At 40.6% G+C, this 26,826-nt stretch overlaps 1 protein-coding gene across 6 annotated transcripts in view; it reads left to right on the top strand.

Annotated features, from left to right (window-relative positions):
- Positions 1-26,826, top strand: part of LOC130924409 (dedicator of cytokinesis protein 2-like) — a 315,198-nt gene that overhangs the window by 286,470 nt on the left and 1,902 nt on the right. For all 6 annotated transcript variants that reach the window (XM_057850956.1, XM_057850960.1, XM_057850959.1 and 3 more), the window contains 15 exons: positions 2,262-2,352; positions 5,612-5,719; positions 6,061-6,150; positions 6,487-6,591; positions 6,967-7,108; positions 19,119-19,200; positions 19,298-19,382; positions 19,576-19,662; positions 20,701-20,877; positions 21,709-21,792; positions 22,004-22,141; positions 22,235-22,362; positions 22,577-22,778; positions 22,864-22,969; positions 23,043-23,191. In XM_057850956.1, the coding sequence (XP_057706939.1) occupies positions 2,262-2,352; positions 5,612-5,719; positions 6,061-6,150; positions 6,487-6,591; positions 6,967-7,108; positions 19,119-19,200; positions 19,298-19,382; positions 19,576-19,662; positions 20,701-20,877; positions 21,709-21,792; positions 22,004-22,141; positions 22,235-22,362; positions 22,577-22,778; positions 22,864-22,969; positions 23,043-23,191 (1,774 nt within the window). The remainder of the gene's footprint in view (positions 1-2,261; positions 2,353-5,611; positions 5,720-6,060; positions 6,151-6,486; positions 6,592-6,966; positions 7,109-19,118; positions 19,201-19,297; positions 19,383-19,575; positions 19,663-20,700; positions 20,878-21,708; positions 21,793-22,003; positions 22,142-22,234; positions 22,363-22,576; positions 22,779-22,863; positions 22,970-23,042; positions 23,192-26,826) is intronic.

The raw sequence follows: 26,826 nt of genomic DNA on the forward strand, positions 1-26,826 counted from the left end.
CATCTTGGGAGCAAGCAGCCAGGATCAAACGGTATTTCAACATGCCAAAAATGTTTTACTGTCTTTTTCAAAAAGAAGGAAGATGGTTCAAAACGAGTCAGAAAAGCACATAGAAAAGAAAGAAAAAAAGGAAAGTCCCACAACATGGCAAGTGGGCATTTGCGTTTTGTTTTCAGCACCATTTTCTGCATAATGTAATGTCCGTAACTGTGTGTGGGCCCAGGAAGGGGCCATCGGACAGCAGAGTGGTGACGTAGCGGGAAGTGAAGAGAAGAGTGAGCTGTGAGAGCGAAGTTGGCAGTCACATGTTGCAGCAGTCTGCTGTTATTTTTTTTATTTGTTATTTAACTTTTGCCACAATAAAGTGAAGGAAGCCATCATTCACTCCTCTCCTTTCTATTTCCCTATTCGGGCTACTACAATATGTTCCGGGACCTGTCCACATGCCGTCATCCCTGCGCTGTCATATGTACTTTGCGTTCCGGCACCTTATGATTTACAAATTAAGCACTGTTCCACAACAGTTGGCAGCTCTGCTTTGACAAAGTCATCAGTCATCTATCCAAAATCACACTTCATTTTTTGCAAATCCTTGATCATAAGCAGACCGGTTGAGGAAGCAGGCATCTTCGAAGTCCTTGTAGCAGAGAACACGACTCGATGATGGCGTGAAATTCATTCGCTTAGTGCGAACAAAAGATGTTCATTTACGTGCCCTGCTATCCTTCTGCCACTCATACAACTTTTCTTAAGCTTGAGAACAATACATCGCCACACACCGCCGTGGCATCTTACCGAGAAGCAATGCAACAATACTGCGTGTATGGCGGACTTCCCTCGCAGTTCTCGGTGTGACGTCAATTCCGAAGATTTCTGAAGATTGTCGAAGAAAAGCGTTTTCGTTGTCAAGGGCGTTTCTATGGGTTAAACAAAGAATCTGGAAGGGTTGCGTTAAAAAAAATAATGAAAATATGCTTATAATTGTTTAGCCATTGATATTATTCAAAAACATGGTTGGCCAACCTTACTTCACATTTGGCCTTTAAAAATCAGTGCTTACTTGCACAAATTACGCCAAAACAGTACAATTTGACAAGTATGATATTGTAACTTAATTTTATTGCTGACACTGAATTTTGTGTCATCAACATGTCCCCAACACATACACACACACAAAAGTCAAACTCCGCCTCTGCATTTGGGTATCCAAGACACCACATACTTGCCTGGTACACCAGACTCACCGCTGTTCCAGCTATTGAGTCTGGCCACCATTCACGCGGATACAATTTACAGGGCGGAGCAAGCCACAGCAAACAGACAGCGGAGTGGACCAATCAGCGACGGGCAGACGTGACGTTAGTAAAATGACGAGGGAAGGACGAGGGACTTGCGCGTGGAAGTAAACATACGAAGAGAGCGGAGTTTATTCAACATGGCTAGCGCGAGACAGACTGTTGTCAATGACTCGTGTCGATGTGTTTTTGGTAATTTAAAACTGATTTTACCGTGGATTGGAACATTTCTCGGCTCTCCCGTTCACCATCTGTGTTGTTGTGGAGATGACTTTCGACGCGCAAGAGTGACGTTGCTCGTTAAGAACATGTCACGCAAATAAACGAATCTGATTTGTCGATTGATTTTGCACCTGCTCGAGAGGCCGTTAATGGGCTGGTTCCCAGACTATACTCTCAGTGTTTGAAAAATACAGGGAGAATATTCTGGCAGAGCCAGGCAAACCACATACACCCCCAAAATAAAAATAAACCCAAAAGTCAATAAATAGTCATTACAATTATTAGAATTTTTGTAAATTTCTGTAGAATTCCAAAATGTTTACCTCTGTAAGTCTTGTACATTTCGTCACTGAAATCCTGTTTACTGAAATGGAATATGTAATTGTTCGCAATTTAGCATATCCGCCTGGACCGCCTCACAGCTCTGAGGTCTACCATGTGGCCTTCCTGTGTAGAGCTTGCATGTCCCCTCCCCTGTGCTTGTTTGTAGTCTTTCTCGCTCACATTTAAAAAACATTAATATTCAGTTTGTTTTCCATTCTAAGTTGTTATCAGCTGCGAATGCTTAGTTTTCTGCAATTGGCTCTCATGGTCACCATAAATTGCAGAATGACAGCTGTTATGTATTCATCAGTTTGTCCAACAGTGTCATCTAGTGGAATGATACGTAACTCACATATTCTTTATACTTGACCTCTGCCTTGAGTGTGTGTGTTCATGTTTCTACGATGTTCATCCGCTCAGGTATCTTTACAAATTGCGGGACCTTCACCTGGAAGGAGAAAACTACACAGAGGCTGCGTACACACTGCTGCTGCACTCGCGCCTGCTCAAGGTAAATGAGGATACATTGGCACATAAAGTGGAATGGAGTTAGTGATGTTTATTGCAGGTCCTGCTCTCAATAATCACATGTCAACCTGCCTTGAGTGGACCGTTATATGAGAGAGGATAAACGCTTGTTACATAGATGACCTGGCTTCTTAATGATAAAATGCATTGGCTATTTTATAGCACAACGTGGGCCTCTAAAGATAAAACGCTATGGTAGGCTTAATGGATAGAATTCATGTGCACATACAATACTGTAGACACACAAGGCCTTGTGGCTCCTCTTGGGCACACTTAGGGGCAGCTGGGTGAGAAGGACAAAGGGATTTACTTCGGAGTACCAGTTCACTTTAGAATTATTGTATATGCAATATGCATACATTCAACAAACACGTCATTTGTGATTAAAGTGCGTACGACAGGAGAAAAAAGGTCTTAAATAGGATTATTATGTGAATTAGAATCATATTTTGAGACGATCCGACTATATACAACATTTTAGCAAAGCGCAGATGATGAGAAATTAGTCTTTTAAATATGCCGGTTAGCCACGCCTACCATTATAGGGCTCCAGCGTCCCCAACAGGTGGATGACGTCAGTGGAGTCACGATTTCATCTGATTTAGTATGCGGCCATTGAGGGGGAATTTTTCACAACGAGGAAAACGTGACAAAGAGAGCTGCAAAATGTCATTGCTTCAATCTCTCTACTCCAATATTTTTACAGGACATTCTTTTTATCCAAGTATTTTTCCCCAATAGCTAAAAAAATGGCTTGAGAAGGACAAGTCAGCCCGTTGAGGGGGAATTATTCAGAATGAGGAAAACGCGATGAAGAGAGCCGCAAAATGTCGTTGCTTCAGTCTCTTTACTCTAATATTTTTACAGAATATTCTTTTTATCCAAGTATTTTTCCCCAATTGCTAAATAAATGACATGGTCATGACAAATGACAGTCTTGTGCTAAATGGAATATGAAATGATAAAAATGCACTTATTCAGGACGACATGGCAAAATGACTCCATAATGGTCAAAACTGTCGACTTCACCTTTACTGTCGCACCTCCCGAACGATATTTTATGACACCTAAATCGGGCTTATGTCATTTCCCTTCCCCGGCTTCGGAGAACGTAAACAAACCAAGAGGCGTGACAGCTAGCTGACATGCTAACTCGAACCAAGTGATGTTTCAAAGTCTTCGAAGCGGAAAATCACACATAACTATCCCGGATCATTTGACACGACAACTGGGTTGTCGATTGTCTTCGCCGATCGGCAAACCGCCCGGCGGAGAGCAATTTATAGCTCGTTCCCCGGAGGAGGGCGGCTGCAGTTGTTGTGCAGCTAATGTGCAGCTAATGTGCATGAGGAGAGCTTTTTACATGCCTATCAATAATCAAACGTAAGTAGTCCTTTATTTAAAGAAAGTTTGTAGTGTTTACTTTGTAATCGCTGTATTCGCGGCTATTTTTAACACAAAGTTGCAATTTCTGATCGGGTGGAAAATTTGACAGAACACCAGGCACACCAAAAGTGCAAAAGCAGAGTATAATGCTCGCCCGGCGGGGGGGGGCGACAAGCCGCCGGTTGTCGGTCAATGGGACAAGGAGCATGTCAGCCACAAAATGCAAGCCACCTCCGTATTAAAATGATCTCATTATTTGACATAATACAAAACACGATATTTACTCATTTCCTCGTAAGTCCCACAGTAGTAGGGCATGTTTTGGCCAATATCCACCGGTGGATGGGAACCTTTTGAAACTCCAAAACACGTCTCTCCCTCATAGAGCAAGATTTTTCTGCAGCCGTTTGGCTGGCGTGTTGCGAAAAGTAAATGTATTAATCCGCAAAATCAGATGAATCCACACATCCAAGCGGTCCATATCATTCAGGAGCATAAAATACCGCGTGTATTATGAAATAAACATGATTTTTCGTGTCACAGGCACTTTTAAAGGCTATATAAATAAATGTGACTTGGCAAAACAAAGAAAAGCACGTCATTTCCATGCAGGCATGGTAGAGAGTGCATTGGATAGTCAGGTGGCAAACGAACACATTCCCAATGACCATTCCCAATTTTCTTGTTTTTCAACCTCAGTCATGACTTGTTCCAAAGCCCTAATTGAAAAACTGCAAGTATGCAATTTCTTCCTTTTGAGCAAATTTCCAGGCTCATGAATATAAAAATGTAATCAAATGCATGAGTTCTTATCTCTTTTGCATGCCATTTCTACGTGTTGTCAGTAACAATGCATTTCTAAATGCAGAGGTTTCCAATCTATGGTTTGAGGTCTATTTGAACCTCACCTCTGCTGTAAACATAATTTTAAAGCCTTATTAAAAATAATAATCATCATCATCATCATGAACTGTAAGTGCGTAATTTCAATTAGGCATTTTAAGCTTCCCTTGAAAAAACGTCCGGCACGTGTCGCCAGTTCCCCATTGTGCAAGCTGGCATCATATAGAAACAAACTTAAATGGTGCGAGAAACGCTGGGTTGCTATTCAGCCGAGATTCCTCCCTATGGCCACAATGTGTTGCTTGTCATTGATGAATTGTTAATAGCGTGTGTTTTTGTAGTGAATAAATCAGGCAAGAAACGACTGGCACACATATTTTTGTAAATATTGCAAGTATGAAAACATTGCAGTGCTGAATTCAAGATAGTGCAGTACCGATTGCTGCTGTTTAGGTTGTGAAGGTTGAGATGTGATTAAGCTTTTGCTAATATTTTAGTAGGCTGATCAACTCACAAAAATCCTGAGAAATATTTGACTTTTAGCTTCATCACCTGCTGCTTTGGTTTTTGATTTATTGTTCAATCTGGGTCCATTAAAAGATATAAAAGTTGAATACAATGCGGCCCTTACATGTTTTGATTTTTCACCATGTGGTCCTTGGAACAAACAAACATTTTTATTTTTGTACCTTACTTACTCATTCTGCCATTGACGTCAGTATTGGCAACCCTGCCAGTTCAAATGGATTAAACGTCGATCTCCATTGAGGCAGCGAATGAATTAAACCCAAAAAAGTAAAAAATTGACATTAAAAACATGTCATCTTCTTAATACATGATGAGCATTCCTGTCTTGTCCCCTCTAGTGGTCTGATGACTTGTGGAGCTACTTTGAGTTCCTAGGCTCCCAAACGCAGAAGCAGCTCAAAAAAACACTCTCCGACACCATCTATACATTAAAAATTTGTCATCTTCTTCATACCTGAGGAGCTTTCCTGTCTTTTCTCCTCTAGTGGTCAGATGACTTGTGTAGCCACTTTGAGTTCCCAGGCTCCCAAACCCAGCGGCAACTCAAAGAAACACTCTCCGACACCATCATCGACTATTTTGACATGGGGAAGGTTTGTGGTTGTCTCATTTCACGTCTCCAATAACTAGTTTCTTCTAAATGTTCTTCTTTTCTCCCAAATCATTAGCAACATTATGCTGGCAGTGATATATTGATGAGATGTTTTATAGCCACTTTTTCATGTGTTAGTGACACTTTACAATTTCCAGAGTCTTTCATGTTCTCTCAAGCAGTGATTGACTCCCTTCACTCTTCACTGAGATTTCCATAAAATGAATAATCTGAAAGCCAGCTGCTGTCTGTTTGTCAGCAGATGGTGTCGTGAAGGACACTGTTGTATTTTTTCTTTTCTTGTGCGTGGCTGTCTCCATCTTTGTGTGCGTGTGTGTTAAGATGTGGGAAGAGGCCATTAGTCTGTGCAAGGAACTTGCTGATCAGTACGAGAACGAGATCTTTGACTACGAACTACTCAGCAAAAGACTGGTAATGTGTGCCATCATTTTCTAGTACAGTTTTGAGCCGTCCTCCATTGTTTGGAGTATTTTTTATTTTATTTTATTTATTTATTTATTTATTTTTGCACCATTGGAAAAATCTCTAGTTGCCTTACGTGACTCCGGTACTTGTTCTCTCAGCTAAAGTAGAGCTTATTTGTTTGAAGATGTGACCTTGGGAGATTTCCATTTTATTTTCACCTTTCCGTTCCCTGCATTCTGCTGAGTGCAGGTTTGTGAGCTGATAAAAGTGGAGGGGGGGCTGCGCTTGTAACCTCTGAGCATGGACACAAATAATGGAGCATTCATCTTTCTTATTCTGCAGGAGAAACAAGCAAAGTTCTATGAGAATATCATGAAGATTCTGAGGCCCAAACCTGACTACTTTGCAGTGGGTTATTATGGGCAAGGCTACCCTCCATTCCTCAGGGTATGTATTCATGTTGTGTAGAAACACTAGGAAAACCTCATCTGTATAGTAAAAGCAACTGTCAAGTTAATGCACCAGGTCGATCTGCTACACTGACTGGACTATTTAAAAAAAAATAAAAACTTGATTTACTAACAGAAGAGGTTTAGAAAGTAGAAAATGGTACCTCAGAGTATTTACCTTTTTATGGTTCCAATTTCTAAAGGATTAGTTGACCTGCTGCACCAAGGAATATTAAAAATTCAATTTGAGCTTTTATGTGAGCGGGTTACAATCTAGAAAGCTAAAGACACAATTCAAAATGGTGAAACAAAACAAAAAAAGGCTGAGTAATTGCAAGTATAAAAATTCTCACAGCAGTTTACTATCCAACAGAACAAGGTGTTCATCCACCGAGGTAAAGAGTATGAGCGCAGAGAAGATTTTCAAAACCAGCTGATGAGCCAATTCCCCAGCGCCGTGCGCCTCAATACAACCACCATGCCTGGGGACGACATCCGGAACTCTTCCCTCCAATGTATCCTTGCAGCAGAATAAATACATGTACATTAATATTTGCATACCTGTCAACCCGAGGCGGTTGGCAATCTTACAAATAGTGACGTATGGCCTTACAAATTGGTGACTAATCTTAAAATGTTGCATATAGCGTGCAATTTGAAACAAAAATAAAACTCTATTAAAAAAAAAATGCATTTATTGGTAATAATGTAACATATAACCTGGTACAATCAAAGAACAATCAATATATTCAGCTACATCATGATTACTAAATTTTAACAGTGACTTTTGTTATAATTGTATGTAGCACTTTTGGCAATGTTATACATGTCTTGATGGCTGCACTTCATGGCACTTCAGCTCGCAATTCAGTTTGACTTGAAGGTAGTTAATGTGTCCAATTTAAATTAAAAACATCAATTGATAAAATTAACTTACCGTTGCCATCTTTGCATCAAGGAACATTTCTTTTGCTAATTCTGAGAAGTGATCAGCAATAGTTGTGGGCTTATTGTGTTCAGCAACAAATTGGCAGAATGAAATCTCCGCTTTCATCACTTTTTATTCTGCAGACTTCATCTTTATGACCAGTGTTGTTAATCTTACTTTTAAAAAGTAATTAATTAGTTACAAATTACTTCTCCCAAAAAGTAATTGAGTTAGTACCTCAGTTACCTGAAGGTAAGAGTAATTAGTTACATGGCAAAGTAACTGGTGTTAGCTTTCAAAAAAAACATAGTAACCTTTGCTATGTTTGGAAATCGTTTAATATTGTGAATCAACTGGTAAAGTTGTTAAAATTGCTACCGTTTTTGCATTAGTTCCCTTCTGTCTACTTTCAACATGGTAAAGTTTTAAAACTGTTTCATCATTTAATGATAGATTCAAGTCAAGATTTTGCCGATTTAGGAGTATTTTAGATAAAAAGTTACTTAAGTTAGCTAGGAAGGTTCACTACAACAGAGCCTTTCTGGGAAGTCTACTGCTTCAAAATGGCGGCTGTTTATTAACGCCGCTGTCTGTCATTTCGCATGTAGTTCTATAAGCGTGTGATATCTAGGCTTAGATTGTAGGCTGTCGGCTACAGTCAGGAAATATTGGGGCCGCCTAGCATCGCGTTTGCTACAGCGTCGAAACAAACACTCTTCTCTCTGTGTCTCTGACTTTTCTCGCGTAATTCAACCAACGAAGTAACGCATCGTAAAGCACATTGTCTTGTTGCCAAAATGGCGACAAAATCCGAACGGAGAAAAAAATAACATAATGCACGCAAAACGTACAGATTTTGAACATACGGCGTACACATTTAAAAATCAGTGCTCACTTGTACAAATTACGCCGAAACGTACAACTTGACCAGTATGTATTTGGCAAATTAATTTCAAATACAATACATAAGTGTTGTTTTTGGCAGCCCTTTTAATTTTCATCTTTATACATTTACTTAGTATTTTCCATTTTTATTGGTCATATTTTAGTCCTTTCAAAATGTGTTCATCTCTATCTAGTTTTAGTCGACAATTACATAAAATATTTTCATCTGTACACTTCAAAAGTTTTAGTCCATGACTAAATAAATAAAAAGTTTCCAAAAATTTCGAATGATCATTGACAGACGAGCACATACTGTTATTGTAGAGTCTACAAGCACATCTTCGTGATGATAATACACACCTAATGCTAACGCGAACGCTATGCTAACAAGTTACATTCAGTGTGTGATGATCACTCAGCACAGACCTTTAAAGAATAGAGCAAAATAGCATATCTAGCCAAGATAAGAAAACAAAACTTACCATTCATCACCTGACATGTTTCTCAAAAGGCAAGTCTGGAGAGGATACCGACCAAACACTGCTACGATGCGCGCTAACTACACGTACGATAAGAAAATGTCACACATTGTGAACTTATGACGGAAACTATGAGGGATTTTTTTATCTCTAAAACTTATCTATTTTCTAAAACTGGCATTCCTCTCGTTATGCTTTAGTCTGTCGAAGACACGTTTTTACCTCGTCATCGTCATGAAAAAATTGCTCGGCGAAGAAATTGTTTCGTTATCATCATCGTTGAGGAAAACAACACTTCAATAAATGTCTTAATTTTTTGCTGTCCGCCAGAGTCTTTGTATCTCCCAAATCATATTTTTAGAAGACAAATCTGGTAGCTAACAACAAGGCAAGGCAAGGCAAGGCAAATTTATTTATATAGCACAATTCAACACAAGGCAATACAAAGTGCTTTACATCACATGAAGACCATAAAAATCACATTTAAATCAATACAACGTAAAAACCAAGACAAAAGATCGCATTGAATCACAGAATAAAAATAAATAAATAAAAATAAAACAAAAATAAAAATAAAGCAAAAACTACTACTAATAATAATCATTGAAATCAGCAATGGAGATAAGCACAAGAGGAATAGAAGGCAGGTAGATTGAAATATATAGACAGTTATGGATATGCAGTGCTAAACAAAAGCGTTTTTAGCCCTGATTTAAAGGAGCTAACAGTTTGAGCATACTTCAGACGTTCGGGTAACTTGTTCCAGAGGTGAGGAGCATAATAACTAAATGCTGCCTCACCCTGCTTGGTTCTTGTTCTTGGAACATGCAGAAGACCGGTTCCAGACGACCTTAGGGGTCTAGATGTCTCATAGGAATCTAACAAGTCAAGCATGTATTTTGGTCCAAGGCCATTAAGTGTTTTGTAGACGAGCAGTAGTATTTTATAATCTATCCTTTGACTCACTGGAAGCCAGTGTAGCGATTTCAAAACCGGTGTAATGTGGTCCAGCTTCCTTGTATTTGTGAGGACTCTGGCTGGAGCATTCTGTACTAGCTGCAGCTTCCTGACTGATTTTTTATCAAGACCTGTAAATATACCGTTGCAGTAGTCCAGTCTGCTGAAAATGAATGCATGCATAAGTTTTTCCATGTCTTGTTGAGTCAGAAGCCCCTTAATTCTGGTTATATTTTTTAGGTGGTAATAAGCGGATTTAGTGACGGACTTTAGATGGCTATCAAATTTTAGGTCTGAGTCAATAATTACGCCAAGGTTTCTGACTTGATTTGTAGCTGTAAGTGACATTGTGCTAAGTTGGCTGTTTATCTTTGACCTTTCCTTTTTTGGCCCAAAAAGGATCACCTCTGTCTTCTCCACATTTAACTGGAGAAAATTCTGGCACATCCATTCATTGATTTGATGAATGCATTTACTCAGGGAGACTAAGGGACTATAATCATGTGGGGACACAGAAATGTACAGTTGTGTGTCATCTGCATAGGCGTGATAGGAGATGTCATACTGTTCCATTATCTGAGCTAACGGAAGATTATAGATGTTAAATAAGAGTGGTCCAAAAATTGACCCTTGAGGGACTCCACACGTGAATTTGGTTCGTTCTGACTGATAGTTTCCAATTGACACATAGAAATCCCTATCATGTAAATAGGATGTGAACCACTGAAGAATAGTGTCAGTAAGCCCTACCCACTGTTCCAATCTGCTGAGTAGTATGTTGTGATCAACCGTGTCAAATGTGGCGCTGAGATCCAATAGTAGCAGAACAGATGATTTGCCTGCATCGGTATTCCGACGAATGTCATTTAGGACTTTGATAAGCACGGTCTCGGTGCTGTGTTGTGGCCGAAATCCAGACTGAAATGAGTTAAAAAGATTGTTTTGCATCATAAAAGTCTGGATCTGTTCAAACACAACCCTTTCGATAATTTTCCCCAGGAATATCAGATTTGATATTGGCCTGTAATTACTAATGTTTGAGGCATCCAGATTAGGTTTTTTTAGGAGAGGTTTTATTACTGCAGTTTTTAAAGTCTGAGGAAACTCTCCTGTTTGGAGGGAAGTATTTATAATCTGAAGTATGTCTGGGGCTATGCAATGAAAAACAGTTTTGAAAAAGTTTGAAGGAAGGATGTCAAGGCAGCATGTTGTGGGCTTTAATTTCGACACAATTTCTGTTATAGTGGAATAGTCCAAGAGGCTAAACTGTCTAAGATTGACGTGGGGGACATTTTGGGAGGCATTTAGTGTAACATTTGTTAATCCGGAGTTGCACACAGTCTGTCTAATCTTTAGTACTTTGTGTGTAAAGAATGCTGCGAAATTATTACAGGACACCTCAGATGCCAATTCCTGAGTTATTGATGCTTGTGGGTTTGTCAGTTTGTCAACAACAGAAAATAGTGTGCGAGTATTGTTGGTGTTTCTACTAATGATCTCTGAAAAATATGATTGTCTAGCATTTTTCAGTTCCTGGTTGTATTTGCGAAGACTCTCTTTGTAGATATCACAAAAAACTAGGAGTTTGTTTTTTCGCCATCTGCGTTCTGCTCGTCTACAAAGTTGCTTTTGTTTTATAGCTAGTATGGCATTTCTCCAGGGTGACCTCTTCTTTCTTGACAAAGTTTTTGTCTTAATCGGGGCAATAGTGTCCATTACAGTCATCACACTGGAACTGAAACTATTTACAAGTTCTTCCACTGGAGCTATTGTAGGGGTTAATGATGAGGCATAGGCCTGTGTGAATAACGCACATGTGTTATCACTTATGTAACGCTTCCTAATCACCTCTGTTTCCCTTTTCAGAGGATGGACAGGGGTGGTCATTTTAAACATAATGCAGTAGTGATCAGACAGAGCAACATCATTCACTGTGACCTCAGAGATGTTAAGACCTTTGGATATTATTAAGTCCAGTATGTGCCCTCTGTTATGTGTTGGAACTGTGACATGCTGAGATAAACCAAATGTATCCAAAATATTTAAAAGCTCTCTAGCACATCCTTCTTCAGGATTATCAACATGAATGTTAAAGTCACCCACTAAAACAACACAATCAAAGTCCATGCAGACGGAAGACAGTATTTTGGTAAACTCATCAAAAAACATTGTGTTATACTTCGGTGGTCTGTAAATTGTTACCAAGGCAGCTCTGCAAGGGCTTTTTAGCTGAATGACAATATACTCAAAGGAATCAAACTGACCACATGAAATATTCGTGCATTGAAAACTGTCCCTGATCAAACTGGCAACCCCACCTCCTTTCTTATGGGTTCTTGGCGCACTAAAGAAATTGAAGTTTGTGGGGGTTGCCTCAATCAGAACTGTCGAACTCTTATCTTGATCTAACCAAGTTTCTGTTAGGAACAACATGTCAAGGTTATGTTTGCTGATAAAATCATTCATTAAGAAAGATTTGCCAGCTAAAGATCTAATATTTAGCAGAGCCAATTGGAGATGCCAGACTGGATTCACTGGTGAGTTTTGGGAATGGCATGCTATGCTTAACAGGTTGGCAGAGTTGATTGAACGTTTTTTATTTCTCACCAGTCTAGCCCTTTTTTTGTTGTTTATCACCACTGGGATTGTTGAGCATACATACTGTACTCCATAAGGCCCCGGCTTTTGCTGGGACAGAACAGTCTTTGTAATGTTGTCACAGCCTGGACCCGGTGCACATCATATTGGTGTCGCAAACATGGCTTCCTCCATAGAAGGATAATACCGTGTAGTTCCAGAGTTGTAGTGCTTTGGCTTTGCCCCGAGAGAATTCCAGGGAAGGCTGGTTGGTTTATTGCCATCTTCCCCTGGCACCTGTCGGGTGTGACAGGTACAGGGTGGAAGCGAAGACATGAACTTGAGGAGATAAGAGACTGGCTAACCTTGCTATCTAGATCCATGGAGTCCCAATTAGGCCTGTCGCGATAACAAATTTTAGTGGGCGATAAATTATTTCATAATTTTTTGCGATATGCGATATTATTGCACACAAAAAAAGTGGGAATACAAAATATATTAATAGAGCAAGTACACCCATTTAAATGCAATAAATGTTTATTCTTAAACAATTCAAATACTTTTTAAAAAATCACACCCAAAAACAATAAACGATGCCTTTTTTTTAAGTAAAAGACAATATCACACAGAAACAGAATAATAAATAAAATGTCTTTTTCAAAAAAAAAAAAAATTGCACTTCAATAACAAGCATTTAGGCAGAGGTATAAAGTTGTAACATGAACAATTGCACTTCAACAACAGGAAAAATAGAGTAATAAAGTAGCAGCAACAAAAAAATGGCTTTAATAAGTATCATACAACATTAAACCGAGGTATCAATAAATAGCAATAAATGTTTGTTCTTAAACAATTCAAATATACTTTTTGAAAAATCACACCCAAAAACAATAAACGATACCCTTTTTTAAGGAATATCACACAGAAACACAGAATAATAAATAAAATGTCTTTATAAAAAAAAAAAAATTGCACTTCAATAACAAGCATTTAGGCAGAGGTATAAAGTTGTAACATGAACAATTGCACTTCAACAACAGAAAAAAAATAGAGTAATAAAGTAGCAGCAACAACAAAAATGGCTTTAATAAGTATCATACAACATTAAACTGAGGTATCAAGTTGCTATAAAGTAGAAAAACTGCCAATCCAGTTTGTCAAAGGTAAAACAAAAAAGTGCAGAAGAACATTAACACTTTAGTATGAACAGTCTATCTGCATATATTTCTGGCTATTTTAGTTTGGGAGATTCCTTGAAAGAAACACACACACGTTGACCTTATTTGGTTTAAGGCAGGATCTCTGTGGAGTAGCAATGTTGCCAGCTGTGCTAAACATTCTCTCTGAGCTGGAGCTTGTTGCGCAGATGCCCATGTATTTTTTGGCCAATTTGGTCATCCAAGGATATCTTCTTTGATTTTCACGCCACCACGTCAGGGGGTCAGATGATGAATCAAGGGTTTGTTCCTGGAGGTACATGGAAAGCTCTGCTTCAACCTGCACACTTTTTGGAACATTAGCTTGACACTTGAGCTGAGCTTTTCTGTTTTGAAGAAGGTCACTCAGCTTCTTGTTTTTTGTGGGTGGAGGAGACACAACCGCATTTCCTCTGGCATCTTCTGAGCTGGTACCTTCTCCACTTTTTTCTGGATCCTTTAGATCCAGTATCTCTTGCACTAGCTGATTTTTAATATCTTCCAATGTTTCATCCGCCTCCATTGATGCACGATATCTTGGGTCCAAGATGGTGGCCTTTCTCAGGAGGAGTTGGATTGGAGATGAGCTATATTTACTCATTAACACCCTGCACATGTTTTGCTTAATATTGGCTGTCAGTGAATTATCATCAGGGCCTGGAGAGAGAAGATCAGCGGTCATCAGTTCCAGCACAGGCCTAACTGAGGACACAGTGACATATTTTTCCCCTGAGAGGACATCTGTGAAGTCAGCTACAGGTTTCATTGCTGCGTTGATGGACTCCAAAACAGAAATGTCCTGCCACGTTGGGTTGAGGTGACCATGTTTTCTGTCCTCAACCAGAACATGTCTTATGGCTGGGAGTTGCTCCAGCACCCTCTCAACCATTTTCTGCTTAGTGCCCCATCGTGTGGCAACATCCTGTGGGACATATAATACTTCATGTAGATTTTTCACCATTTTGGCTACATCAACAGTCTTAAGAATTAAGAAATGCACATCCTCTATCATTAATTTCCACATTGTGTTGTTAATATACAGTATGTAATTTTGCATTATAGCTGTCAATGAATTAAACGTCACTCACCAGAACTAGACTGTGTTGGGGAAGATTAGCATCATTCTGTGCCTTCCTCAGGGCCCTCCTCTTATTCCAACTCAGATGAAATATGTTGACTAAACTTCGACACAGTCCAATGGCACGGGCTGTCCGTTCCTTTTCGCTGTCCAAAGCGTGGGACACAGCAAGATGAAGGTTGTGGCCAAAGCAGTTTAGCCATGGCCAGCCGAGGTTCCTTATTGCAGCCACAATGTTGGCCCCATTGTCTGTTGTAATGCATGCAAGTTTGCTTTCATCCAGTCCCCAGTCTGCAAAAGCTGCTTTTAGGTTTTCCTCCAGGGTGTTGGCTGTATGGCTTTCTGGGGTGTATTTTGTTTCTAAACATTTCGAGTGCAGAGTCCATTCATCTGTGATATAGTGTATTGTCAAACTCATGTAGGGAGTCATGTTTGAGCTTGACCACATGTCTGTCGTGGCGGAGTAAAATGAAATATTTTTTATCTCGTTTAATATGTCATCTTTCACTTTATTGTACAGTGCTGGAATTGCAGTTTGTGAGATATAGGATTTCCCTGGCACTTCATACTGTGGGTCAAATGTTCGCAGCATGTCTCGAAATGCTGCTTTATCAACAGTGTTAAACGGTCTCATTTCTTTGGCAATGTAGCGGACAACACTGTCTGTGAGGGAACGCCATTTCGCGCTGTCGCGTTTGTATTTTAGACATCGAGCAAACCCTTCCGTAATTGTTGATTGACGTAGCGAGAGGGGCTCTGCTTGCTGCGGTGCAGTTTGCTTACCAAGCAGTGAATATTGAAGAGGGTGGTGGTGTCTCAAGTGAGCGTGAAGATTTGTTGTGTTGGCCCTCTTCGTTGAAACAACGTCAAAACAAATTTTGCAGACTGGTTCGTCCTTGTTGCCTGGCTCGCCATCCTCATTTGGTTTAAAACCAAAATATTCCCACACCGAGGCTGTGGCGTTTGGCTTGGAAATAAGGATGTTTCCTTTTTCATCTTTCCCACTGTGCTCGCTCATTGCTGCGTATCCTTCTTTTAGTTTTGGTGGCAGTCGACTGTGCACTCTGCCCCGCCTCCCTCAATTGAATGATTGACATGATGGTCACTCAAACTCAAATGTATAAAACGAACATACCCAGAAGTCAAAACAGAGTCTTCGTCACAGCATACTGCACAACAAGGAAGCAATATTTATAGTACACTAACAGTGTGTGCTCGCGCGCGCATACGCACGCGCGAGCACACACACATATACGTACGCGCTGAGCGATAAATCGCAGCGGGGAAAGTTACCGCCTTAATTTTTTTTTATCGTGCGATAAATGAATTTATTGCATATTGCGACAGGCTTAGTCCCAATCAGGTTGAATCATTATTCCATCCAAACTAAGTCGGCAGCGGGGTGGCTTCCGGGACTCTGGGGATTTAGGCCTTGATGAGGCCTTAGCCTGACTGAGTCGGCGGAGTGGTGGCGTCTTGGAGTGTGAGGATTTGGGGCTGGATGGGGCCTTAGCCTGGAGTCGGCGGCATTGTGGCGTCTTGGAGTGCGAGGATTTGGGGCTGGATGGGGCTTCGACAGCAGAGGATTGCACGGTCGGGTCGTTCTCCTCCTGTTGAGCTGATGGAGCCACTTCTTGAGTCTCGTCTGAAGGGGGTCGATCACCTGCTACCAGGGTCTCCTCCCGTTGAGGCAGTGGAGCCTCAGCAGAGGAGGGTTGGTCACAGCCTGGCAGGGCTGGCTTAGTCACTTCCCCTTCAGCGACTATCGGCTCCATTTTTGGAGGAGACATTGATCCTGCGTGCACACTGTCTGATTCAGCACTCATCCCAGCCACCATGTTTATCCGATGTTTTGGGACAGCTTGCCTCCTTTCCTCGAGATAAGCAGACTGTCTGTGCCTCAAGAGATAAAACATGCTGCTGCTTCGTAACCGCACTCCTGACTTATTTAGGTGAAGGCCATCGTTCTTAAAGAGATGCCTGCGCCCTGAAAATATGTTGAAATTGTCAATGAAGTACATCGATTGTCCAGCGCATGTTGCTTTGAGCCATTTGTTGAGCATCATCACTCTGCTGAAACTTTCATCCCCCAGCCTGGGCACGGGTATGGGTCCACTGAAAAACACCTCAGTATTTAAAGTTCCGACTTTGTTTATCAGTTCAGTGAAGTCTTGCTTTAAAAGCTCTGATTTTTGCTTCGCAATATCGAGGGCTCCTGTGTGTATTATCAGAGTAGTGGCTGTTGGATGCTGAGCAGCGATGCTCAGGATATTCTCTGAGATAACAGACACCGTAGCTTTGTTAAAACAACATACTCTGGTATTGTTGCTACAAAAGTGTTTCATCCCATTCAGAGCAAAGTCGCCCACTATCAGAGTGCGGGGCCCATTGGGTCGCTTTCTCTGTAGCCTGCTAGCACATGCATTAGCATCGTACCTCTCTTTCGAGCTGGGTGTTCCAGCTTTCCCTGGGTCAGGAGTCTCGGAGAGTGGCGTAAATCTATTTTCCAGTAGAATTCCAGCAGCTTGAGGCACTTTGCTTTGAGCCTTTGTTGTTGCCTTGATCTGTGATAATTTTCTTTCTGGTGCCGGAGTAGATGACGCATTCTTCTGCAGAGGTGGCCATTCCTTTTCATCGTAAATCTGCCAGTGCTGGGTTCTGCCAGGGTCCCGTTGAGTCTCGATGGTGTTTGTTTGCATTCTGTGGGTCCGCTCCCACTCGCTGTTTTGGGAGATCGGCAGAGTGGTTTCATTCCCGAGCTGTCCATTTACCTCCATATTCACTTCAAGCCGGTAGATTTTTGTTTCCAGTACTGCTATCTTTTGGAGCAGTTTGTGGTAATCATCCATTGACAGGGGAGGCATGTTGCTGCTACTTAGCTTTCGTTAGCCGAATTCCTCAGATCCGATAAGGCAGACTTGTGTTCCAATAACGACAAAAAAGCACTTTAAAAGGCTCAAAAATGCTCAAAAAGCCTTTGTTTGAATATAAACAAGATTAAAAGAAAATTCCAAGACTTACTGAGTAATTTAGAGGTGATTAAAAATGATTAAAAAGATGATTGAAGCTTGAGAAGCAGGAGCAAAGCAGAGAGACGTCTGCACAGTAGCGAAGCAGCAGGAAAGGGTTATAGGGCCCCAGTAAAAATAAGATGACTGGGCCATATCATATGCAGTATTGATTCTCTATGCCAGAGGTGTCAAACTCATTTTGGTTCACAAGCCACATTCATGGCAATTAGATCTCAAGTTGGCTGCACTGGTTTATTTTTTTCAATATATGTTACTGTAACCACTGACTGCTATTGATAGCACTAAACATCCAATCCTTTTGACTGGCTCCCAGTCAAAATGGATTGGATGCCGAGCATCGTCAGTGGCACTGGAAGATGAACATTCACAGCCAGTCCTTCCAGTATAAGTGAATTGGACATATATCGTTGCAATGGCAGTCAATGAGTTAATTTTGCATCATTTCAATGTAATTTTTAGATACTTACTGGTCACTGCCTGTATATTTTGGATCATTTCCAGTGGAGTTTTCAGGCATTTCCGGGCTACCTCCTGTTGATTTGGTATCATTTCCTGTTGGTTTTGGGGCATTTTGGGTCACTTCGTAGTTCATCATTGGCTGTCATTGATGGTGTTGGACGCCCAGTCCATTTTGATTCATTGAATAAACGAATGTAACTGTGGACACGAAAATGAGCAACTGCAATCGTGAATGCACTCGATCACACAAATCAGAAATCCACGGTTTTACGGCGCCGATGTTAAAAAAAAAAAAAGAAAGAAAGCATGTGATTTTGTATGTACAGTATGAGTGAGCTACAATATGCCTGTCAGGCAAAACAACCACGCGCTCCGGATAGGAACCCCTGATGGGCCGCTTCCGGCAAGCAGGCCGTACATTTGACACCACTGCTCTAAGCGAAAGTACATATTTTCTGCAATGTATCGCAACACCTATCCATTTACCACAAAAAAAGATTATTTAAATATATCTGACCCTGCTATTTTCAGTTGATATTGTCGAAAGTAAATGCAGGCTTTTGACCTTGAGGTGACATATTGAAGCACAGGTCACACGGAGTGAGAAAGAAAGGAGTTGAGTTTTATGACACATCTTACAGTTCAAACATTGACAGTCAAGAAGAAAGTTGACATATTTTCTTTTAGAAGCTATTTTCAACACTTTAAATTGTTTAGTAATCTTAATAAATAAAAACAGGACAGAAAAAAAGACTTATGGAAACATTAATTGGCCATATCTGGACTCAAGGTTTTTTTTTCCCACCTAAAGTGACAAGACTTGTAGGATATCCAGGGCATCAGATAATGTTCTGCTTTTCAATTTTGATCTTATATGACTTCAGCAATGCCCATCATCTGCTGTAGAGTTTAATTTCTCAGTGCTTTACAACAGATATTCAGTGTTTCACCGTCAGACCTGTCCTCGAAATCCCTCCACGCTTGAAGAATAAACCAGTCCCAGACCAGATCATCAAGTCAGTGCTGTTTGAAAAGGGGAACGTGTGCACTGAGCAAACACAGGAAGATAGTTTTGAATTTCAATGACACAGACCTTTGTTTGACTCCATCTAGCTTCTACAAGTCCAACTACGTGCAGCGCTTTCATTATTCCAGACCTGTGCGGAAAGGACCAGTGGACCCAAACAATGAGTTCGCTGTGAGTAGAATTTTATGGCCATAGCAGAGTGTATGTCATTATCATCAGTCTGAAATTCGGTTCTCCCAGTCAATCTAGTAGGCTACAATCAATCCAGTGATATATCATACATTGCAGAGCCATATTATTAAACTGTCTTGTTCCACTACCTGACGATATACAGTCACATGACAGGTAATTGCTCTTCTCTTAGTCTATGTGGATCGAGCGTACAACTTTCACGACTGTGTACAAGTTGCCAGGCATCCTACGCTGGTTTGAGGCTACCGAGATGAAACATGTAAGTACATAGATATTACCCCTCTAAAAATTGCCAATACAGTGGTACCTCTACATACGAAGTTAATCCGTTCCAGGACCTTGTTTGTAAGTCGAAATGGTCGTATGTCGAGCAGGATTTTCCCATAGGAATACGTTATAATTCCATTAATTCGTTCCACAGCCCAAAAACCTTCACTAAATCCTTAAAAAATACTGCTGGTACTATTACAAATGGCAATTACACATAGCAAAACAAATAAGTTATAAATCAAAATCGGAATAATAATAATAATAATAATAATAATTCTTGTATTAATGTAACGAATCGGGTTCTAATGTGGCGGACGTTTTTTGCTGACCCTGAATGCACCGCGGTGCTGACGTGCCAGAGGCAGACCGGTGAGCTTGAGTTTCACTTTCACTTTGAATGTTTTCTTAACACCGTCAATTGCGGCAGACAGAAGGTGTTTTTGTTTTGAATAAGTTGTGAAATAAATGATAAAAACGTGGCGAAGTTGGCGATTTCTCTGGAGATGTTACCACAATAAGAATTGTCAGCTTAACTTATAAAGACTGGCGAACGATGGTCGGAGGAGGACCGTGGAGATGTATTGTTGAGCCATTTCACGGATGCCCACCCTACGCTCATATTTTTCTGTCATTTGCATCTTCATTTAGAAGGTAAGCGTCAACTTTTTCCTTGTTTCACCACCTGTACCAACCTTTTCTGAAACCAGTGTTGATTTGTCACACAAGAAAATCCGCCGTGCATTCGTCTGCGGTGCTGCCATTGTCGTCGTATTTCGAGCATGTCGTCGGATGTAGAAACAAATGGCAAGTCAAATTTTACGTCGGATGTCGAAAAGTTCGTGTGTCGAAGCGATCGTATGTAGAGGTACCACTGTATATTTTATTTTGAGTGAGGGTGGGCGCGCGTGTGTTTGTTTTACCCACGATCCTTAGGTTCTCACACATACTCTCTCAGTTATGCTTCATTCCTTGTACTATCTTTTATGTGTTTCATGCCTCTGTGATACCTTGGTCACACAATCTTCAGACGACCTTGTCACCTTTGGAAAATGCTATTGAAACCATGGAGTCCACCAATGATAAGATTCTGGCCATGATCAACCAATATCAGGCAGACGGCACCCTTCCAATTAACCCTCTCTCCATGCTGCTCAATGGTATCGTGGACCCGGCAGTTATGGGTGGCTTTGCCAAATACGAAAAGGTGATTAAAAATATACTTTGCACAATAAGTTGAAGATGATTGTTGTTGTTATTGAATGTTTAAGGACATCAAGGTTAGTGCTTGCCGGTGAAACATTAACATATCGACGCCTCCTTAAAATAAGTCATTTTTTCAGATTTTTGAAGAATCATGACTTAGACCTTCCAAAGTGTCTAGACTCCTGTAACAGCCATTCAAAACTCACAGAACTCCTCTTTCAAAATGCCACCAACTTATACCATGGCAATGCTTGAAGCAATGTGTTGTTAAAACGGTTCACTCTTTTTAAAAATCCCTGAATTTATCTAGGATTGTTAGAGAGACTCTTGCCTCCGACAGTGCCACATGACTCCGACCAATTCAACATAACCAAGAAAAATTCTGTTCAGCTGGCACTTTTGTAAATTAGCCTTAGTAATGCACAACAGTGAAGCGCTGAGTGGCTTTCTTGTGGCCACATTTTTGGTAATAAGCAGATAACTAAATATTTACTTGGTTGTTTAATTTCACACATGATAGGACCGCAAGCCCTTGAGACCCAACTACAGTATTTTTAGACAAGCAATTAAAAGTTAATTTTGATGTGTCACCTTTAATGAGTTACTAGTTCATCATGAGGCAAAACATTTACTGATGATTTATTTTTCTGTTGCTTATAACACATCTTCTACATCATACACTGTGCGGTGGATATAAAAACATACACTTATAACAGTTTTTAAAAGACATCTTTATTATTTACATGTCCACATTTATTTTAAATCTCTAATCTGTACAACTCTAATGGATTTTTTTTTTTTTTTAAATGTGTTTGACATGTCTTGCTCTCAGGCTTTCTTTACAGAAGAGTACACTCTGCAGCATCCAGGTGACAAAGAGAAACTACTACGCTTGAAAGACCTCATTGCATGGCAGGTAACATGCCAAATTACCTTTCAGAGCATTAGACAAGCTCAAGCATTAAAAATAAATGAATAAAACACCTTGTTATTGTTGGATGGGTTTTCTTATTCCTTTAGCCCAAGAAACAATCATGTCCAGATATAAGAAATTCATTTTATATGCAACCCTGTCTTAAGATTAATTAGTTTTCAAGTCCTACACTCTTGAGCATTTCTGTTTTAAGATTCCATTGTTGGGTGGAGGCATTGCTCTCCATGGGAAAAGAGTCACCGATGACCTGCGTCCCTTTCACGAGCGCATGGAGGAATGTTTCAAAGAACTGAAAATGAAAGTGGAGAAAGAGTATGGTGTAAGAGAGCTGGTAAGAACTCCAAAGCTTTGGCAATACCACAATCAATCAGAAAATGACGAGCGATTCAGAAAATGGATGACTAAATTAAACAACTCCCTCTAGTTGGACTTGGATGATAGGAAGTCTAACCGGCCTTGCTCTGTGCTGCGATCTGTCCGTCAGTCCATCGTCTCCATTTCGTCATTGCAAAGCTCTGAATGTGCAACGCCAACTAAACTGTCTGTTGACAGGTAGGGAAGCAACAGAAAAAAAATAAACAACAGAATAATAACTATTCAGAGCAGTCCATTTTTTTTTTTTAAGTTCTACTGCTATTTGTGTCTGCGCCACAATCTTATTGGCCCAACGATAACATGTGAAATCAGATAGTAAACATACTATTTAGTGCCCACCTTTTGGGCTACAAGCAAAAAAGACCCCAAATGCTAATTTTCGTCTTTACAGGGACTTTCCCAATGAGTTGTCTGTGGGCCCAACACTGCAACGCTCCAGCGGCAGCCTCAGCACCAGTACGCAGGATGACGATGTTTTGACCGTGGGTGAAGCTGAGGTCAAACTGAGAAAGAGTAAGAAGAAGAAGAAGAGAAGCAGCATGATTTTCATCACAGAGGAGAGAGAACAGACAAACACCCTGGACTGCAAACGGGTGAGCATTGGTTATCACAGTTGGAGCAGTTAGCATCTTTTTAGATGATGATCATAATATCTCTGTCACCGAACCACCACCCTAGCTGTCCAAGAAGCAGGAGTTCTGTAGCGACACCAACTTGTCAGACTCTATTATTGGACAAGTATCACTCAACGGTGCTAACTCCAGGTCCCTGCCTGCTATTACAGGTAAACTACAACATACCACTCTAAGAAAGTGGTGTTAGTAAGTTAGTAAATGGTTGGTTGGGTGCTACTATAGGATTGTCTTTGACTGTTGCTGGCGGGGCGGAGGAGATGGAAGGCACCCGAGCCAGGAGAGACAGCAAGTCCATGTCCCTGTGTATCACCTCAGACCGAACGGCAGACAGACGCTCCAAAGGTGTCATCGGCCTTTTCTTCAAGTCCAAGGTAGACCATTTTGACCACTATGTGCAAACTACTAGTCCGAACCCTGACAGTGTTCATTTGTATTTTTACACGTCTGAGAGCTGAACTTAAAAGGAGCTTTGTATTCATGAAACCAAAGGCACAAACCGAATGAAGTCTCCATCTAAACCCCTAAGTCACAATAAACAGACTGAATTTGGATGCAATTTTATTCAGATTCACTGGGGTGAAATATTCTGTTTGCCGTTCGGATCAGAAATCAAATCAAAATAGGTAGGCTGTGCACTGCATGTACCTGCTCTGCTTTGATGTACTCAGTAGTGACTTGAAAATCGGGCAGCTTCCAACCAAATCTTGTCTGGGACTGGAGATATTGTTTTTAAAATTTGTTTTTTTTCTCAAATAATCACAATTGCTTTCCTCAATACTGTAGATCAGTGATCCCCAACCACCGGGCCAGGAAACGGTACCGGTCCGTGGCGCATTTGCTAATACTAATACTAATCCGAGTAATATACAGTGGGGCAAATAAGTATTTAGTCAACCACTAAATAAGAACTACTAAGAACTTGCAAGTTCTCCCACTTGAAAATATTAGAGAGGCCTGTAATTGTCAACATGGGTAAACCTCAACCATGAGAGACAGAATGTGGAAAAAAAAAACTGAAAATCACATTGTTTGATTTTTAAATAATTTATTTGCAAATCATGGTGGAAAATAAATATTTGGTCAATACAAAAAGTTTTTCTTAATACTTTGTTATGGACCCTTTGCTGGCAATAACGGAGGCCAAACGTTTTCGGGAACTCTTCACAAGCTTTTCACTCACTGTTGCTGGTATTTTGGCCCATTGCATAGAGCAGTGATGTTTTGGGGCTGTCGTTGGGCAACACAGACTTTCAACTCCCTCCACAGATTTTCTATGGGGTTGAGATCTGGAGACTGGCTAGGCCACTCCAGGACCTTGAAATGCTCCTTACGAAGCCACTCCTTTGTTGCTCTGGCTGTGTGTTTGGGATCATTGTCATGCGGAAAGACCCAGCCACGTCTCATCTTCAATGCCCTTGCTGATGGAAGGAGATTTTCACTCAAAATCTCTCGATACATGGCCCCATTCATTCTTTCCTTCACACAGATCAGTCGTCCTTGTCCCTTTACAGAAAAACAGCCCCAAAGCTGGGTATGGTGTTCTTCGGATGCAATTCAGTATTCGTTGCCCTCCAAACATGAGAACGTGTGTTTCTACCAAAAAGTTCTATTTTGTTTTCTTCTGACCATAACACATTCTCCCAGTCCCCTTCTGGATCATCCAAATGCTCTCCAGCGAACCGCAGACGGGCCTGGACGTGTACTGGCTTCAGCAGGGGGACACGTCTGGCAGTGCAGGATTTGAGTCCCTGGCGGCGCATTGTGTTACTGATAGTAGCCTTTGTTATTGTTGTCCCAGCTCTCTGTAGTCCATTCACGAGGTCCCCCCGTGTGGTTCTGGGATTTTTGCTCACCGTTCATGTTATCATTTTGACGCCACGGGGTGAGATCTTGCATGGAGCCTCAGTTTGAGGGAAATTATCAGTGGTCTTGTATTTCTTCCATTTTCTAATAATTGCTCCCACAGTTGATTTCTTTACACCAAGCGTTTTACCTATTGCAGATTCAGTCTTCCTAGCCTGGTGCAGGTTTACAATTTTGTCTCTGGTGTCCTTCGACAGCTCTTTGGTTTTGGCCATAGTGGAATTTGGAGTGTGACTGACTGAGGTTGTGGACAGGTGTCTTTTATACCGATAATGAGTTAAAACAGGTGCCATTAATACAGGTAATGAGTGGAGCCTCGTTAGACCCCGATAGACGAAGTTAGACCTATTTGACAGCCAGAAATCTTGCTTGTATGTAGGTGATCAAATACTTATTTTCCACTCTAATTTGGAAATAAATTCTTTAAAAATTAAACAATGTGATTTTCTGTCCCCCCCCCACACACACACACACACACACATTCTGTCTTTCATGGTTGAGGTTTACCCATGTTGACAATTACAGGCATCTCTAATCTTTTCAAATAGGAGAACTTGCACAATTAGTGGTTGACTAAATACTTATTTGCCCCACTGTACAGGGTGTTCCAAAATGGTTGACCCCATTCTAAATGGCCATATCTCGAAACTACTTGATGGATCTTAATGAAACTAAATACGCTTTATGTTGAAGATCATACATTTTATTGGTTAAAGTTACAAAGCAAAGTACAAATATTTGTTGGTTCTATGACAGATTTTCATAAATGTTCCATATGAGCGGTATTCGAGCTCGTACCAAACTCGCTGTAGCATGCCTTCGGTAACATTTTCCACTGCAGCTGTAATTCTCTGTTTCAGTTCTTGTACGAAGAAGAAGGCACGCTGCACTGTCTTCGGTGACTGAGTCCGAGCATACTCTAACACACTCTAACCTGCCTTTTCTTTTGAAGTGAATGGCATTTCTTAACCTGTAAAGATAGAAATGCCAAACGTTACACAAAAAAAACTTGTAAACGTTTCTACACAAACTGTGAAAATTTGAGGTCATTCCAACGAAAATTGTCAAAAAATTATTGGCCTATGAAATGGGGTCAACCATTTTGGAACACCGTGTACTGTATGTGTACGTCGCCCTCTGATGATTGACCACCCTTACTGGGGTGTTTCCAGCCCAGCATCAGTCAAAGTAAACAGTAACATTAGCTGCTGTTGGCTGTGTGCTATGGAGGACGACGTGTTTGGCCAGCTTTTTTACGGGGAAAAGGCCACCTACTGAACCAGAAGAGGAGCCTACAACCAGGTCCATTCTGCATAATGTGTGGCTAAAAGCTAGCAAGCGATGCAACAAAAACGAATGCACTGAGAGCATTATACCTCGTGGCAAACCGTATTGCTTAAGCCAAGAAACCTTTCACGATTGGCGATAACACATATTGCTTGCAACCAAGGATTTTTGCCGTCAAGTTTTAGGAGAGACCACTGTTAAAAAAGGTTGATTCAGCGTATGGTAAGTTTTTCCCTAAAATTTTCCCTGCAGTAAAGGTTTGTTTTTACCCCCGTCATATTATTTTATATTTTTAGTAATTTTGCAGGTCCATGAAAAAAAGGACCATGTCACACCGGTCTGTGGTGCAAAAAAGGTTGGGGACCACTGCTGTAGATGACTGCCATCCATTCTGATAAATCGCATAATCAATCTCTATTTAAAAAAAACAACAACATGCACTTCCTCCCATAGTTTTTTTTTGTCATATTACAATCCTTTGTTTGATTATGATTATTAGTAAATAGGATAGTCTTTTTGTCAAGCTTTTTTACATAATGAAAATATGAGTGATTTCTCCCAGAAATCGCTGAGGACGGCCAATGAATCATTAATGCCTTTCTGTAATGTACTCCAACATTGGCCCGGGGGATTTTGAATAGAAAATCGTGGTGTTGAAAATATGGTCAAAAGACTGATGTAATATGGGTCTTGCTTTCCAAGTACAAAATAAACTACCATAAAAATTAAAATTCCGAACAATTTCTTGAAGTATTGTTATATACATTAATAAAGCCCTTTTCTTTTCGGGTTGAATTAATTGTAAACACATATAAATGCTTGGATTTGTCAAGCCTGAAGGGAAAAAAAATAAAAT

This window comes from Corythoichthys intestinalis, chromosome 11 (assembly GCF_030265065.1).
Source record: "Corythoichthys intestinalis isolate RoL2023-P3 chromosome 11, ASM3026506v1, whole genome shotgun sequence".
NCBI lineage: Eukaryota > Metazoa > Chordata > Actinopteri > Syngnathiformes > Syngnathidae > Corythoichthys > Corythoichthys intestinalis.